The following is an 18682-nucleotide window of genomic DNA, read 5'->3' as shown; positions in this document are numbered from 1 at the left end:
CCTCCTCCTGGTGAAATTAACTATCAATTGAAATTTGCATTTGGGAGGGTATGACATGTTGTAACTCTAAACTCCAGAATAAAAATAGCTCAGATTCTACCATGAAGGGTAGTCATTTCCTATTTGTTAAAAACAACATTAAAAATAAACAGAAGCTTTGTATAAAAACATGCACACAAAACATTAACAAATTTTCTTTGGGTAAATTGTCCTCATGCTATAAACATTAGTGCTGTTGATTTCACCCCTTCTTTTAAAGCACAAAATCCAAATAAGTTTGTTTATCTCTGCCTCTAGCAACTAAATCAGGTCTGTTTATCAACCCGCAACCTTCCTACCACAATCAAAACACAGATCCCTCACTCCTAAATTCTCCTGGGGGAGTAAATATTTCTGAAAGCATTTCAGTTGGTTATGTCAGTTCTCCCCACCACCACCACGTAAACAAAACTATTAATAAAATAATTCTATAATCGAATTCCCAATGATATTTCAAAAGCCACCCACACTCCAGACAGCAAAAGAGAGGGATACACCATCCTATGAGGGGTGAGAATAAAAATACTGAGAAAAATAAAAATAGATCCATTAGGAAAGAAAAAACCTACCCTAAACTGGAGTGTTACATAAACAAAACCTCTAGCAAGAAGGAAAGGGGGGGGGGGGGAGGGGAAGAGAGAGAGACTTTTCAATTGCACTGAAACCCCTTCTTCCCACTCCGTGGCACCTTATTTTTGGTTTGTGGCAAACTAGGCTCCCCTGCCCCCCCCCGAAAAATTAAAATAAAATAAAATCATCACAAATCCCTAGGCTGGCACCAGAAGCTTTGGGAACTGCAGGCTGAAACCATGGAGTAAATAATAATAAACATCACAAAAGGTTTTCTCTAGGCTGTGGCTATTAGACAAGACCTCCCCATTCTCTCAGCCCCACTCCTCACAACCCTAAGCTGTTGAACTACATTCCAGGGAAGGGGGCTGGGAGAAAGAGGGGAGCCATGGGTGAAGGTGCCATCTGGAAAGGGGGGGAAATATTCCTTTGAAATACTCCTTCCAAGGCCGACCACCAGCTGTCATAATATCTGATGGGGGGTCGGGGGGGGGTTCTCTCCCTTACCCTGGGGGAAGTCACAATCCCAGGGGGAGGAAAAGGAGTTGCCCTAGGCTGGACTGAAGGATCCTGCCCCACTGCCCCACTCCTTAAAGGTACTAATTTCCCCCCAGGATAGGTGGTTGGGGTAGCCTCTATCCCCCAGGCTGAGTCTCTTCAGGCCTTAGGCTGAGGGATCTCCTGTTTGGGGGGAAGCTCAGGCTGGGAGAGAGAGAGATCTGGAGTCCCCAGGACTGGGGGAGAGGGGTCTGTTTTTGTAGCAGGCCTCTCCTCAGCAGAGTGCGAAGGGCTGGTGTTGGGGAGGTGTTTGCAAGGGGGTCCCCCAGGAGCGGGGCTGGTCTAGGGAAGTTTCACCCTCTCCCTCCACAAAGGGAGCTGGTTTCACAGGGGTGCTCGCTCCCCTTCGCCATGGGAGATCAGAGGGACTGACCCCGGCAATCGTACACCATGGCGGGGGGGGGGGGGGGGGGGAAGAGGAGGGTCTCTCCCCCGGGTATTTTCCTCACAGGGGTCTCTCTCCTCCACCCAGGGGGATGGGGACTCTCTCTCTCTCTCCTCCCCACACTGTCCAAGGGGGGAGGCCTTTCTCCCCCCTCCTCCCTGTGAGGTGTCCCCCCACACACAGGGGGATGGGGGATCTCTCTCTCTCCCCCACCCATGAGATGGGGGAGGGTCTCTCTCTTTCTCTTCCTCCCCCCGCACACTCATGAAACGGGGGAGGGTCTCTTTCTCCCCCCCCCCCACAGGAAGATGGGGGAGGGTTCCCCCCCACACAGGGTAACATGGGGGGAAAGTCACCCCCACCGCCACAGAGGGACATGGGGGTCTCTCCCCCTCCCCTCCACAGGGGCTGCCCCCCGCGCGGGAAGGATACAGCTTGACCACGTCGGTGTCCATCCGCCTCTTGCCCGGGCTGGGGGAGGACATGGTGCCCCCGGCTGCCCGGCTCCTCCTCGCGGGCTGTCAGAGCCCCGGCTCCTCCGGGCTGCGGGGGGAGACCCGGCAGGGGCGGCTCCCCGGGGAGGGGGGGGGGGGGGGCGCCGGGCACCGACCCGCTGGCGAGCCCCCTGCGGCGGCGGCGGCTGCTGCGGCGGCGGCGGCTGGCGGGGCCTGGCCGCTCCTGCCTCCCCCAGCTCCGACTCGCTCTCCCCTCAGCCCCGAGCCCAGCTCCGCTCGCCTCTGCCGGAGAGCCTCTCTCTGGGCCCCTGACGTCACCCACAGTGACCTCACCGCCCAGGCCCGCCCCGATTGGCGGGGCGGCGCGTGACGCAAGCGCGTAGAGCGCGCCGCCCCCGCTGACTGCTGGGAGCTGTAGTCTCCGCCTCCCCCGGGAGAAGGATGTGCTTGAGCAAGGCGCTGTAGGCGTAAGAAGTGTGCGGCCCAGCTTGGGGGAGCAGCGAGTTAGATGCAGTTTAAGTACGTTAAAGCTGCGGGTTCGAGGCCTCCTCTATAATAGAGCCTGAGTACTTTTCTTGCAGGTGTTAAAGCCCCTGTTTCCCCCCTGCCTAAAATTGTAGGGTGAGACCCAGGTTTTCCCAAAGCTCCCTGGTACCTAGGTGCATATACATTCTGACACCTTTCAGAGTAGCAGCCATGTTAGTCTGTATCCGCAGAAAGAACAGGAGGACTTGTGGCACCTTAGAGACTAACCAATTTATTAGAGCGTGAGCTAAGTGAGCTGTAGTTCACAAAAGCTTATGCTTTAATAAATTTGTTATTTCTGACACCTGCAGAGGAGCTGTCTGGAAGTTTGTCTCTTTCACCCACTGACAAGTTGCTCCCATAAAAGATGTTATCTTGTGTCTGCACAATGACAGCCTGCTGCTGGCCCAGATTTCATCTGTGTGCAGTCATGGTTTCCACCCTTGTTTGTGTTCTGCTTAGCTGATAGCGCTGGGGTTTGGTGAGAGACAAGCCATGGCCCCCTGGATTCCATTCGGAGGGTGGGATAGTCTGGCAGTTAGATTCCCGGCTTCTATGCCCAGTGTCATGACTGACTCCGCTGTTGGGCAAGTCACTTAGCCACTCTATGCCCCATCTGCAAAGTGAGGCTACTGCAGGGAGATCCCATTTTTGTAAACTTCAATTTTCCAAACTCTCTTTACTCCCATATTCGTTTACGTCCCTCACTTTGATGCTGTCCATATTTTTGGAACCCCTGGTTTGTGAACATTTAGTGTGTCTCTAAGTCTTCTGTGAAAATCAACTTTTACCCACACCTTCCTCACACAGGTTTTGTGAGGCATAATAAATATAGCAATATCTTGTTGCAAGCTGGGTATTATTGGACTGTCAATACACACTGTATTCACACCACACAAGAAATTCACGATTGACTCCATACATATCCGGACATGGGGAAGAGTCTCGCAGCCCCAATAGCTGGGTTTCAGCATTTGTTAACGTGTGACTTGTTCCATGGAGGTTTATCACATTTTCCACCAGCTCAGTTTCTGGTTTCTGCTTTTCCGGCTGTCAATAATTTACAGAGAAGTAATGCAGGGTCCATGTGCAAGGGACACCGATCGGAGCGAGAGGCTGGAATGAGTGATATCTCTCATAATCCGGTACAACAGAGCAGCGTATGGGAACAAACAGCTGTTCGACCTTGTGTGACCTTAGAGTGTTGCGATCTGGGAAATGTATTCTTAGGCCTGTCCAACCCTTTATATACAGGCTGTTAGCGGAGCAGGAACAGGGACACAGAGCAGAGTCGAATGTTATCAATGAATGAGCTTCTCCAATTGACTCTACTGCAAAATTAATAACATTCTGATTAATATGCCAAAGTGGAAAGAAAGGCTGTGTAGTTAAGACATGGGGGCTGGAACACCTAAGTTCTACTCCCACCTCTGTGATGGACTTTGGGCCGATCATTTAACTGTGCCTCAGTTTACCCACCTGAAAAATACAGCTAATAATACTTACCTGCCTCTTGGAACAGGGGATTGTGTGACTAAGTTAACGAAAGTTTGTAAAGCATGTGGAGATTGTTGGATAAAAGTTACTACAGAAATCTAAACACTGTGTGAAGACTGCAGAGCGTGTGTAGGCACCTTCTACTGAATGGAATTGGTCCTATGCACTCAGAGGCCCTAGATCGCTAAGTGAGATTCTCCTCAAGCTCAAGTGGCGGGGGTTGGTACTTTTAGAGCAGGTGGATCAGAGCTCTGTTCCAGTCATCGCTGTGAAGCTTTGAGGGCTGATCTACACTGATCTTACATGGGCATAGCTACATCTCTCAGGGATGTGAAAAATCCACACCCTCAAGGGACATAGTTAAGAGGACCAAACCCCCTGACCTAACCTTCCATCAACCCAGGTACCACCTGGATTAACAACAGTGATGGGAGAACCCCTCCATCGCTGTAGTAAGTGATTACACTGACATGCTACAGCACTGCAGCTGTTGCTTTTTAAGTGTGGACATAGCATGAGTGTCTGTAGTGTGCAGCAAGGCCAATCACAGGCGGGCCAGGAGAGCCATTTGGCCTGGGCCTCAAGCTCAAAGTGGGCCTCAAATTTAGACACTTGTTAATTTTTTGGCATTTGTTAAGTTTCGCAACTTGTTTTTTTGTGCATCCCTATTGGACCAAAATGTGACACACACTCTCAGCTTAGAGCTGCAGATTTAAGCAAGTAAGAGATTTGATTTGGTAAAAAACATAATTTTTTTTGTTAACTGATATAGATTTTGTCATGTTAAAGAGTTAAAAATGTTCATAAATATTAATAAAAATATATCGGTTCTGATGGCGCAAGATTAGACTGTGATGAACATGTCCTCTCAGATTAGCTGATTATGTAAAAAAACCACTACTAGTGGCTGGTGCTGGATCTAGTGAGTGTTGAAAGAGAGAGAATTGTTACATTTTAGTGTCTTTATAGTTTTATGTCTAGTTGACTAAGGAATTATGTGTGAGAATTCCTCATTATTATCTTATATGGTAGCTAAGAGAGGTGACTGGTTGGTTGGTTGAGCCCTAGCTTGGTAGCTTGGCCATCATCATAGGCTTTCGTAGGCTGTAGGCCCAGATTCAAGGGAAAATTTGTGAGGACAATCTTGTACAGTGAGTTTCGTGAGGATACAAGTTTGAAATTTTTGGACATTATCCCTCTGACTATATCCATGTCTGTGTTTACTATATATATGTCATCCCTTTGTATTCAGCTCAGCCTGTTATATTATACCTTGCATGCTTGAGTTTTGATTCAGTGATAAGGATAATAACTTGTCTGACTGTTTCATTTTGTGTTCTTAATTAGTATTCCTTCGCTTTAAGTCTTTTCAGCATTTGTGTACATGTTTACAGTAGAAGATTTCAAGTGTAGATAAGCTACTTATTTACAGCAGACTATTTCAAGTGTGGATAGGCTACTACCTGAAAGGGGGTTCCAAAGAGGATGGCTCTAGACTGTTCTCAATGGTAGCAGATGACAGAACGAGGAGTAATGGTCTCAAGTTGCAATGGGGGAGGTTTAGATTGGATATTAGGAAAAACTTTTTCACTAAGAGGGTGGTGAAACACTGGAATGCGTTACCTAGGGAGGTGGTAGAATCTCCTTCCTTAGAGGTTTTTAAGGTCAGGCTTGACAAAGCCCTGGCTGGGATGATTTAACTGGGACTTGGTCCTGCTTTGAGCAGGGGGTTGGACTAGATGACCTTCTGGGGTCCCTTCCAACCCTGATATTCTATGATTCTATGATTCTATGATTCTACATATTGACCAGATAGATCACTCTGAAGAGGAGATTAGAAAGTGGTGCAAGCAAGAGACAGTGAAAACAATTGAGTGAAGCAGCAGCTAAGAGCTCAAAGCCAATAACTTCTTTTCTCAAACCGCTGGAAAACGCACCTTACCCAACAAACAACGCTACAGATAATGAAAACTCCACAACTGCAACAGGTGATATTTCAATGCCAATACCTGAACATGAGGACACTAGTCAAGAAGGAGATGTGCCAACAGTAACAGATGCAGCAGAAGAGCCTATGTATGACCATGAAACTCAACAGCAACAGGAAGATGTAGATTTTACGTAGCAAGAGCAATTCGTGACTACTACAGATTTGACTGTGGCTGACATTGGAATTATTGACAAGAGCAATGCTGCCTAAATGCAATCTTTTCTTCAAATTAGTTGTTTTGAAATTCCAAGTAACATTCCATGAGATGTTGATAATCATGCTTTCCCTACTTGTTTGCTGACAAAAACTCTTCCAAATGGTGAGAGCTACACAAGAAATTGGTGATGCTGGGCTACGGAAAAACAATCTCTGTACTGTGCACCCTGCTTCATTTTGAACTAAAGTGCTGCAAATGCATCAGTTCTCTCTGATCAATCAGGATGGAGCATCAACAGAGGTTGGAGGGAGTTGAAAGACGGAATACCATCCCATGAGAGTTCAACGTCACACAGAGAAAACTATGTTGCATGGAAATCAGCCAGTAGGGCAGCATCAGCTGAAAGGTCAGTTGAGAATTTACTCTTGACTGAACTCTCTACAGAAACTAATAACTGGAAAAAATGTCTTAAGCGCATCCTGAATGTCATCCTTTTTCTTTCTGAGCGGGGATTGGCTTTCTTTGGTTCCAGTCAACGTATTGGTGATCATGCAAATGGCAACTTTCTAGGCATAAGTTGAACTCCTCAGCAAATATGACCCACTTTTATCAGAGCATGTTAAACGTGTTTGAGAATCGCAAGAGAGTCAAAAGCGCATGCAAGTCCATTATCTCTGCACGTGCATACAAAACGAGTTTATTGAGCTATGTGGGTCATTCATACAAACAATTCTTGATGAGAGTCGAAATGCCAAGTATTTTTCAATCATTGTTGACACCACTCCAGATTGTCCTCACAAAGAACAGACTACTGTGGTTATTTGATATGTTAAGATTGTAGGAAGCTCAAAATTTTCAATTTAAGAAAGGTTTAATTTGTTTGATAATTTCACAAGAAAAACTGGAAAAGAAATTGCTGCTCGAGTACTAGCAATTCTAGAAGGTTTTAAGTTAGATTTTCAAGTCTGCATTAGTCAAGCCTAGGACAATGGATCTAATATGGCAGGGAAGTACATAGGTGGACAAGCAGTTCTGCTTAAGCATAATTCAAACTGTATTTTCTCCAGCTGTGGAAAGCACACACTAAACCTTGTAGGTGTTGACTGTGCTGAATCATGCAAGGAGGCAATTACTTACTTGGAACTGTTCAGCAAATGTACAGTCTTTTCAGTAGCAGTCCACAAAGGTGGGAAATTCTGAAGCAATATCTTCCTGTTTCACTGCATGGGATGTCCAGACCTAGATGGTCTGCGTGGATTGATGGTGTTCAACCAGTTGTGTGGCATTTGAATTCTGTGAGAAAGGCTTTAAATGAGCTTGAATCTCTCAATTTCACTGCACAGGCTCGAACAGAACGTCAGTCTATTCAGAAGCACATGTCCAAATTTGAATGCATTCTGATGTCATCTTTGTGGATGAAGCTACTTACAATGATCCACCAAACTAATCTGGTAATGGAAGCACGCAATGCTACACTTGATGTTGAGAGGGATAACATTGAAAATCCTATCAATGACATTCAACAGATTCGTGAACAACGGGATGCGATCCTGACTGAGTCCAAATTAGTAACACAGAATATTGGCATTTCATCTGAGTTACCTACTGAATCCGATGCCAAGCAGCACTATAGGGACAATGTCTTCCTTGTCATCATTGACTCTATTCAATCAGGTCTTACACGTCAATTTGAGTCACTGCGACTAATTTGAACACTTGTGGGGTTTCTTTGGCAGTTCAACAGACAGAGTATTGAAGATCTTACTTTCTGCAGCTGAACAATTTCAGCAACAGTACAACAAAGAAATCTCAAAAGATCTCAGTGATGAGGTCATCTTCCTCAAACAAATATATTCCACAAACTTTAAATTGGATTGCAAGCCAAAGGAATTGCTTCAAGAAATACTCAGACTTGGACTCTCTGGGGTGTTTCCTAATATCACAATTGCATTGTGTATTTTTGTCAGTTTGCCTGCATCAGTGGCTTCAGGTGATCACACCTTCAATGCGTTGAAGCAGGTAAAGAACTATCACTGTTCAACTCTGGGACAAGAGTGTTTGAATGGGCTCGCCATGTTTAATATCAACTGTGACATTGCACAAAAGCTAGATTTTCCCTCAATAATTAGTGCATTTGCACAGAAAAAGGCTAGAAAAGCATTTGTTAAATAAAAAAATATTCAAATTATGTCTCACCCTTTTTTCGGTGCCTTATTTTGTTTTCATGTATCGTCATTTTTTATTTTTATTATGACTAGGGGCCTCAAAAGCTGGAAGTGGCCTGGGCCTCTCTGGACTTCTGAGGGGGCCCGGTGTGCAGCACACAGTGACAAGTGTGAAGGTCCACAAAGTGACCACAGATTTGTTAAAATACCTTGTGATGTTGCGGTCGTAAAGTGGTCACCACGAAACACTTACTGCCTACTCCAAGGAGCTTGGCTTTGCTGTGCAGTGGTTGCCGAGCCTCCATGGCTTGGTATGTGTCAAATCGAAGACATCTCAGGAAGATTCCCATACACCCTTCAGCAGCTGGGAGAAGTCTACAGCATCCAGCATCTTCAGATGCTGATCTTCCCATTGAAGTCATAATGGGTAAGTCTACATGGCAGCTAGAGTGAGCCTGGGTAGACAGACTTGTGCTAGCAGGGCTTGTGTTAGCGTGTGTGGACATTGTAGCAGCAGCAAGAGGCTTGGGCTAGCCATCTGAGCTCAAGCCCACCCCATCCTTTGGCAGGGGCGGCAGGTTTGTATAATTTTTGGTGGTGCCCAGAACAGGTCCAAGTCTCCGTCCGTCCCCCCACCTGCCTTGTAAGCCAATATAAAGTAACTCCTCACTTAAAGTCGTCCCGGTTAACATTGTTTTGATGTTATGTTGCTGATCGATTAGAGCAGTGGCTCTCAAACTTTTTTGTCCGCAGACCACTTGAAAATTGCTGAGGGTCTTGGCGGACCACTTAATGATCTTTCCAAATGTTGTTTGTACCATTAGCTAACTATTGTAAAGCGCTTTGGATAAAAAAAAACCCTTAATAATAATAAACTTTTTTTGTTCTACACATAAAAGCAGACAACTCATATTTTAATTTCAGTAGTCTTAACTTTTCTAATGCGATGGATGTGCCCTCTCCCCCACCGTAGCAGCCCCCAAGCTGGGACTGGGAAGAAGTGGGGTTCTCTCCCTCTCTCCCCCACTGCAGGAGCCCCTGACCTCGGGCTGGAAACGAGGGGGGGCTCTCCCCTGCCACAGCAGCCACAGAGCTGAAGCTGGGAACGAAGGGGGTCTCTCCCCAGCAGCCACAGCCCTGGAGCCTCTTTCTCTGGCTGCTGTAGCCCTGCATGTCCCAAATTCCCCCCACCCCTCTCCTCACCCCATTGCCCCTTCCCAGCTACCCCCTATTCCCCCCAAGGCCACCACCTCACCTTACATGTGCATCTTCTCCAGGGTCTAGGCACCTAATTAGTGGAGCCATGCCTGTGCGGCTCCACTAATTAGGTGGGTGGCCCTTCATTCTCTCGTGTGCGGCCGCCCAGGAGTGCGCCTTAGAGGGAACTATCCGCGGACCACCTGAATGGAGCCCGCAGACCACTGGAGGTCCACAAACCACAGTTTGAGAACCTATGAATTAGGGAACAGGCTCGTTTAAAGTTGCGCGATGCTCCCTTATAGTGTTGTTTGGCAGCCGCCTGCTTTGCCCACTGCTTGCAGAAGGAGCAGCCCCTTGGGGCGCTAGTGGTGGGGGCTTGGAACCAGGGTGTGCTGGCAGCCCCCCTATCAGCTCCCCTAAGTTCTCTGTGCGGCAGCCGCCCAGCAGGCTATCAATTGCCGGCAGTTCAGCTGTCCCTCCCCCCACTGCCATGTGCTGCTCCTGCCCTCTGCCTTGGAGCTGCTCCCCGAGCCTCCTGCTTGCTGTGCGGGGGAGGAGGGGAAGAGGGGTGCTGATGTCAGGGTGTCCCCCTCCCCCGTTCCTGCCCCCCCCATCTCCACAGAGCTGGGGGTGGGACACGACAGGGCTCAGAATGGAGGGAGCTAGCTGGCAGCAGCTGCTGTCTCAAAGTACCGGATGCATTCAGTGGAAAATACAGTGGGGAGATTTATATACATAGAGAACATGAAACAATGGGTGTTACCATACACACGGTAACGACAGAGTGATCGCTTAAGGTGAGCTATTACCAGCAGGAGAGCGGGGGGGGGGGTGTCTGTGCGGAACCCCGACCTGGGGTATTCTATATGCTACCCAAGATCCATAAACCTGGAAATCCTGCACGCCCCATCATCTCAGGCATTGGCACCCTGACAGCAGGATTGTCTGGCTGTGTAGACTCCCTCCTCAGGCCCTACGCTACCAGCACTCCCAGCTGTAGCTCACGAAAGCTTATGCTCAAATGAATTTGTTAGTCTCTAAGGTGCCACAAGTCCTCCTGTTCTTTTTGCAAATACAGACTCACACGGCTGCTACTCTGAAACCTGTCTCAGAGTCTCTCTCTCACACACAGGGTGTGTGTCTCTGTCTCTCTCTGCCATGCTGTCTTCCCCCTCGCGCCTCTGCCCATTCCTGCTGCCTTATAGAGTGTGTGACTACATTAACAATGTGTTAACCCTTGAGGGCTCAGCCTAGTGCTAGTTCATCATTTAGCAGTAAGGCATTCCCTGGGAAATATCCCACCCTCTGACTCCACCACCTCAACCAAGCTTCCCAATCATCATTGCTGTGTACAGTATTCAATTGTTTGTTTAAAACTGATACTGTGTGTACATATAAAATATAATCTTTTGTCCAGCAAAAAAAAATTCCCTGGAACCTAACCCCCCTATTTACATTCATTCTTATGGGGAAATTGGATTAGCTTTACATCGTTTCACTTAAAGTAGCATTTTTCAGGAACAGAACGACCACGTTAAGTGAGGCGTTACGGGATATTTTTTAAAATAATGTAAAAATGTGCGAGCTCTGGGATGGGGCTGGGGATGAGGGGTTTGGGGTTTTGGGAGGGGCTCAGGGCTGGGGCAGAAGGTTGGAGTGCAGGGGGTGAGGGCTCTGGCCGGGGATGTGGGCTCTGGGGTGGGATGGGGCTGGGGATGAGGAGTTTGGGGTGCAGACAGGCTGCCCCGGGGCAAGGGCCAGAGAGGAGGATTCCCCCCAGCCCTCTCCACGCAGGCAGCAGTGAGCTCCGGGGGAGGCCCCCCCCCCACTTCCCCCCTGCTCCACACTCACTTCGCACCACTGTCACTGCACGTGCTCCTAGGGCCCCTCTCAGGTACAGGAAGCCCCCTCACCTCCCCTGTGGTGGGTGCTGGGGGGGCTGCCATCATGTGTGGCCTCCTCCCCTGCTGCTGCCCCTCACTGTAGCCTCACTGGGGGTGGGGCTTCCCCTTGTGCAGAGTGGGGCAGGAGTGGTGACTGCGGGTTGGGGGGCCCCCTGTGCTGGTGAAGGGTCCCGCTGGAAAATGAAAGGGTCTGAGGGGCAAGGGCAGGCTCAGGGTCAGGCTGCCCTGGCAGCAGTGGATGGGGGGCACTAGGATCCTGCGGTGGCAGTTGATGCAGGGAGGCAGCATGGAGCTGCAGGGGAGAGGCAGGGTCCAGACGCTCTGCTCCAGGGAGGTGCGCCGGGGTAGCAAGTGGGGGCCGGCCGGGGGACACTCGGGGGAGGTGCGCAGGGCCGGCCGGTGGGGCCGGGGGAGAGACCCGGCCCCGAACATTGGTGGAGCCGGTCCCCAGGCCCTGAATATTGCTGGAGCCCGGGCACCACGGGCCCATGCAGCTCGCTGCCCCTGCCCTTTGGGTCTGAGTTTAGGTGGCTAGCCCCAGCCTCCACCAGGGCTGCAATATCCACACAGCTGTTTGTAGCACGCTGGCATGAGCCCTGCAAGCACAAGTCTGTTAACTGGGGCTGGGGGGCTTGCTCCTAGCTGCAGTGTGGGCATACGCCACAGTTTCGCCATTAACTCTCTTGGGAGCAGAATTAGGCCCAGACTAAGCACTTTGGAAAATCCCACCCAACATTTCTGTAACTGCTCCTAGCACTCAGGGCCAGGTGCTGTTAACATTCAGGCCTCCCATCCTCCAGACACTCGCACACCAGTCACTGTGGGAATCCACCCCATGCAGAGGGCCAGCAGAAGGCCTATGCATCTCTTAAGTTCCCCAAACTGTCCCCTGGCCATCCAAGCATCTGGATGGACAAGCCTTGTCCATCCACCTCCATCTCTGCGCCAGTCTCTGCACTGGTGTGGGCATGGGACGGGGTCACAGCATCTAGCACATCTTGCCACGGTCCTTCCGGTTGTGCCTTCCTGTAGTATCTGAGCACTGAGCAGAAGCTAAAACCCAGCTTGAGTCTCAGATCCCATGTGGGGGTTGCTGAGCTGGCAGCTAAGAACAATAAACTAACCAAAACAATGCATTTGTTCTGGAGACACAATAAACACAGAAGCCCCGACATCCTTTTGAGAGAGTCACTTTTCAGAGTGATTCTGCACTCCAAATAACTTGCAGAAAGTCACACAGTGAGTCTGTGGCAGAACCTGGAATAGAATCCCCATTGTCTAATTCCTTAACCACAACGACCTCACTCCCCCAGCCAATAGCTTATCTTTTGCTCTCTGTTTAATTTTGCTTCTCCCCCTACCTTCCTTTTTTCCATTGTCTCTGCCATATTTCTCATTCTCTGATCCGCTTGGCATTTACCCACTCATTCACTTTTGCACTAGGAGGAAGCAGTTATGGGGCTTGTCTACACTGGGAAAATTCTCACCAGTTATACTGCATTGATGCAATTATACCAGAGAAAACCCTCATGCTGGCCACTCCCCATCCACCTAGCCACATCTCCTGTGCTGGAGGCAGGGAGGTGGGGATATCGAGCTGGCTATAATGGCTCTATGCTACCTGGAGGCAGGTGGGAATCCTGAGCTGGCGAACTCCACTGGTTTTCTGGTAGCTTTGTGCCACAGGAGAAGGACAAAGTAGGTGGAATGAAGATCTGGTCCAGTTTGTGATCACATAATTGTAGACTGTAGTGTAATGCAGACATTCAAGGGGGCAGAGTTAAGGTTATGTGGGCCACCTTAACTTGGCACTTCCTAACTTTTGTGTATTTAACTATGCAACCTTAATATAGATTTCTGTATATAATAAAATAATGTTAACAATAAAACATTACTAGTGCTGCTTGGAAAAGGCTCTACAGCGGCCCTATAAAGTCCCATTAACCTGAGGGTGGTCAGATGATTATGTTTACCCAACAAGCAAGCAGAATATGATGCAATTTTTTTTCATGATCATCTTCAGTACTGTAAGGATGTTCATGAAGATTTGGCTAGGCTGCTTTACAAATATGAATTCACCCCTTCTATCCTCCCTCCCTACCCCAGGTGCAGTGAAGATTACAGATGGAACAATTAAGGCACAGGGAAGTGAAGTAACTTGGCCCAAGTCACCAGTGAATCAGCAGCACAGCCAGGAATAGAACCCAGGAGTCCTGGGGCACAGTCATCTGCACTAACCATTAGAGAACACTTCCTCCTACGGAAACCTACCTTCTGGTGTATTGGCTAAGCTTTCCTCTCCTTTGCTTTTCATCCTCTGAGACTGCATCTTATTCCCTTCTCTCGTTATTGATATTGTTACCTTCTTGGTATTTATAGACTCTCTTGACCTCCTCTGCAGAGACGTGACTATATTTTTAGCTGCCTTCGTGGCTCCACTCCCCTCCCCTCCACTAATCGATTCGGCTGCCTTTCTTTGCATGGTTCTGATCTGCCCCCGAGGTGACAGGGACCTGGTCTGCATGTGGGAAATGCCAGGCGTGGCTGCACTAGGTCTATTACCTGCCTTGTGTTTGTTCCAGACGATTTCTCCCAGAGAGCAGCCCTAGCTTCTTACCGACAGAGTCACCCTGTGGGTTCCTAGTCAGATTCTCCCTGTCCGCCTCTCCTGCCAGTCACACTCACAGGCCCCTCTGCTGGAGAAGCCTGGGCAGGAGAGCAGAGCGCATGGAGTTGCCTTCCAGTTCATCCATGGGGGCCCAGGATTTGATCTCCCTGCCCAAGAAGCTGGGGGCTGTGCCCTCTTCATCTGCTGATCCACCCAGATTTCAGGACGCAGAGCGGAGGATGTGGTCAGATGCCCTCTGCCTCTGCTCTGCCACCTGGATCCACTGGTGCTGCCACCCCCCTGGTCAGCACAGCCATGTTTCCAGGGGCTCCCCTTACCACAGATCTGCCCCCCCAAAAGGAGGGAGGGGCTCCACAGTGCAGGGGGGGCAGGCAAGTCAAGACACCCTCAAGATCTAGGGAGGAATTCCAGCCCCCCCACAACTCTCAGGAGGTGGAACCCCAGGGACCTTCAGGGTAGAGGTAAAGGCAGGAGAGAGGGAGCCTTAGTTCACAGCCTGGTTGCTACCAGCCCATGTGTTTCTGGGAGTCACTCCCTGCCCTCAGGTCACTTCCCCCACCCCCACAGCTCCATGTGCCCATGCCACCAAAGCCCCCTCTTGGTGAGTGCAGGATCTCCTGTGCCATGTCATGTCCACTCTCCTCCTGTCCTAGATGGCATCTGCTGGTCTCATCCCCCCACATCCCTCTGTGGTTTATGCCTGCCCCGCACCTTCGCATCTCTTCCTCCTCCAAAGTTGGAGGCACCAGCAAATCGGACCAGCCATGCTCTAGACAGCCCAGGAAAAGCCGTAGGTTCCATTAGCAGCAACTCAGTACAAAACCTCGGCACTCGTCCTGGTACCTTCACCTGTGGGCCCCAGGCACAAATATTCATTCAGTTCCGCTCACCGTCTGCCTCCAGAGGTGTAGCCAGTCACATTATCCCCATTTTCCACATGAATAAACCAAGGCACAGAGAGATGGTGGCCGTAGGCTCCCTGTGAGGTACTGAGCGCCCCCCATGTCCATGGATGTCAGTGGGCGTTGAAGGTGTGCAGGGGCACCGTGCAGGATTGGACCCAACATCGCAGAGCATCAGTGATGGAGCCGGGGCGGAGCCACGTGAACTGGATATGCTAATCACATCACTTCCTCCCCGCTTAGAGTTGAATCCAGAGGCCCTGGAGGTCAATTAGAGGCTTGACATTGGCTTCGGTGGGCTTTGGATCGTGCCCCTAAACAATGTGGATCCCGTTATTAACCCCTGCATTGTCCTGCTCTATACTGCTCCTCATGTGGCCAGTGTGCCGTGAATAATTATTCTGCTAGGTCGGATCTGCTCTCATTCCCCCCAGCATGATGCTGGCAAGGCCCCACTGATTTCAGAGGCGTTACTGCTGATTTTCACCAGTGGAAGTGAGAGGAGAGTCAGGCCCTTAATTCTCATCTGTGCTCTGCCATTCATCTCCTCAGTATTCCTCCAAGTCCACTTTGGCTCTGTATGGGCTGCCGGATGGAAATCCAGATGTCACCCCTAGCATTCCCTTTATGCCCTAAACCAGTAATTACACTAAAGGATGCTCTTTAAGACGATTATTCACTTTTTCCACACCAGTCAAGACTTTATAGACCTCTATCATATGCCCTCTTAGTCATCTCTGTTCCAAACTGAAAAGTCCCGGTCTTTTCAACCTCCCCTCATACAGAAGAAGTTCCATATCCCTCATCTTTTTTGTTGCCCTTCTCTGTACCTTTTCCAATTCCAATATATCTTTTTGAGATGGGGAGACCAGAACTGCACCAGTAGTCAAGATGGGGATGTACCATTGATTTATACAGAGGCATTATGATATTTTCTCTCTTATTATCTAAGCCTTTCCTAGTGGTTCCTAACATTCTGTTCACTTTTTTGACTGCCGCTGCACACTGAGTGGATGTTTTCAGAGAACTATCCGCAATGACTCCAAAATCTCTTTCTTGAGTGGTAACAACTAATTTAGACCCCCTCATTTTATATGTACAGTTGGGATTATGTTTTCCAATGTGCATTACTTTGCATTTATCAACAGTGAATTTCAACAGGGAATTTGTTGCACAGTCACCCAGGTTTGTGAGATCCCTTTGTAACTCTTCACAATCAGCTTTGGACTTACCTATCTTGAGTAATTTTGTATTGTCTGCACATTTTAACACTGTTTAATGTTCACTGTTTACTCCTTTTTCCAGATCATTTATGAATACGTTGAACAGCACTAGTCCCAGTACAGATCCCTGGTGGACACCACTATTTACCTCTTGCCATTCTGAAAACTGACCATTTATTCCTGCCCTTTGTTTCCTGTCTTTTAACCAGTTACCAATCCATGAGAGGACCTTCTCTCTTATCCCATGACATCTTACTTTGCTTAAGAGCCTCTGGCGAGGGCCCTTGTCAAAGGCTTTCTGAAAATCTATTCCCAGACCACTGATGATTTTCTGCGAGGCAGGGCTATGAAGAGGCCACAGTAGGGTATAAATGTTGGGGTTGTGGTCCCAAGAACTTCATTCTGCCTCAGGCTGCTGGTGGATCTGCTAATCATCACCTCAGACCATTAATTGTGCTAATTGTCCTGGCACCTGAACCTGCAGCCCACTGACTTCTGTGGAGTTTTCGTGTGTGAAAACTGCAGGATTAGTCCCACCCCCCCATCTCACTGACCCCAAAACACCAGAACTGGATATTCTGCAGCTCCAGGGAGGGGTCCCTGTACAGCACTGCACAGGGTGCAGTGCATAGGTGGCCTGGGGCCAAAGCATCTACCATGGCATGGATCCTCCAGTCCTGATCCCCTCCAACAATGGGGTTGGGTTAGGGCCGTATGGGGCTACCTCCAGCTGTTGTAGCCCAACAGCCACTCCATGGACTTGCCAGTGCCCAGTGCCAGAGCCTTGGGCTCTGGATTTGCCCCTTGTCCTATTTCGGAGAGAGAGCAGATGGAGGTGAGGGGGAGAGAGAGAGATGGGAGCAGCTGTGCTGGGGCATGGGAATGGCCAGCTACTGACCCACCAGTTGGGGGCACTGTAATAGAGAGAGGCTGGAAACTACCTAGTGGGCCTTTGCCATCTCTGGCTCTATGGTATGATCCCGTTCTCTGCTCCCCCTATGGCCTCTGACATTCCCTGCCTCCTACATGAGATCCCCTGACCCCCCACTGTCATTATTTACTTGTATCACAGTTGTAGCCCCTAGAGCAGTGGTGGGCAGCCTGTGGCCTGCGGGCCGCACGCAGCCCGCCAGGGTAATCCTGCTCGGCCGCGAGACACTTTGTTTACATTGACCGTCCGCAGGCCCGGCCGCCCACAGCTCCCATTGGCCGGGAACGCAAACCGCGGCCACTGGGAACTGCGGGAGCTGCGGGTGGTCATGCCTGCAGACGGCCCGTGTAAAGAAACTGTCTCGCGGCCCGCCAGCGGATTACCCTGACGGGCCACAGGTGGCCCACCACGACTCTAGAGGGCCCAGCTGAGTTCAGGGCCCCACTGTGCTAGGTGCAGTACAAACACAGAGCAAGGGAGGTAGTGCCTGCCCGAAAGGCCTCAGAGACAAGACTGACGCAGAGCGAGCAGGAAAGCAGCAGCACACAGAGGTGAAGTGACTTGCCCAAAGTCGCGCAGCCCATCAGTGGCAAAGCTGAGGCTAGAACCCTGGTGTCCTAGTCCCCCATCCACTGCCCAGTCCCCTATACCACTAACGATTACCCACAGTTGCTTCAGTCTGGGGCGATCTCAGGGCCTCTCACTCACGTTTCGTGCTTTCTCTCTTCTCTCCCCCCTTCACCTGAGCACAAAGAATCCGTCTGATCTGCAGGGAGCTAATCCTAATGAGCTGTCAGGGTGGGGGCCGGGGTCCTCTTCCCCCGTGAGAGGAGGAGGACGGCTGGAATGAGCTAACAGGCCCTTTCTAGTCTCCGCCCTCCGAGCTGCTAAGCCTCAAGGAGAGCGGAGGAGGAAGAAGGGGACGACTCAAGCTGCGGAGCAAAGGCAGGTTTCGAGGTGAGCTGTGAAGAAAGGGAGCAGGAGAAGTGAGTCAGTAACTCGGCGGAAGGGAGGAATAATCACCACCGAAGCTCATCTGTACAAACACCCGCTAATGAAGCCCTTCCTCTAATGAAGGGAGCCAGAGCCTTCCGGAGAGATGGAGCAGCAGAATCCGGAGCGCGGCCTCCAGCTGTTTCTTTCGTCTGGTGCGGGGCAGGATAAAAGCAGGTTGCCAGTCGCCGCTCCCCACCTCACCACAAAGGAAAATCTGTCCCTGCCGACAGCAGTGGATCCACAGAAGGCGCTGGGCTGGGCCTGATCGGTCTGGAGCAGTGGTTCTCAACCTAGTTACCGTTGTGGGCCGCATCCCGTACTGCCTGTGTGGCCCTGAGGGTGTCACGTGGGCCGCAGCTGTGTGCTGACTGGGCTGCAAGTGGCCCACGGGCCACAGGTTGAGAACCACTGGTCTGGAGTCATTGCTGTCCTGAGTCAGAGCAGTGGTCCATGTGGGAAGGCGGGTCTTCCCCCAGACACGGCGCTGATAGCTGCAAAGCAAGCCGCCCTTGGGCAGCCCCCACCCCGGCCATCCACGACACAGGAGCTGTCTCTA

General features: G+C 50.1%; 1 protein-coding gene across 2 annotated transcripts in view; it reads right to left on the bottom strand.

The window, feature by feature from the left end:
- The window catches only part of UBE2H (ubiquitin conjugating enzyme E2 H), a 71969-nt gene extending 69673 nt beyond the window's left edge, over positions 1-2296 (bottom strand). For both annotated transcript variants that reach the window (XR_005223828.2, XM_037889412.2), the window contains exon 1: positions 1985-2296. Coding sequence is in view for 1 of the 2 variants with exons in the window: in XM_037889412.2 (XP_037745340.1) it covers positions 1985-2037 (53 nt within the window). In the remaining variant the exon portion in view is untranslated. The remainder of the gene's footprint in view (positions 1-1984) is intronic.
- Positions 2297-18682: the final 16386 nt, after the last annotated feature.

This window comes from Chelonia mydas, chromosome 1, assembly GCF_015237465.2.
Source record: "Chelonia mydas isolate rCheMyd1 chromosome 1, rCheMyd1.pri.v2, whole genome shotgun sequence".
Classification (NCBI taxonomy): Eukaryota; Metazoa; Chordata; order Testudines; family Cheloniidae; genus Chelonia; species Chelonia mydas.
The sequence above is the reverse complement of the archived record's forward strand: the minus strand, read 5'-3'. Positions and strand labels throughout refer to the sequence as shown.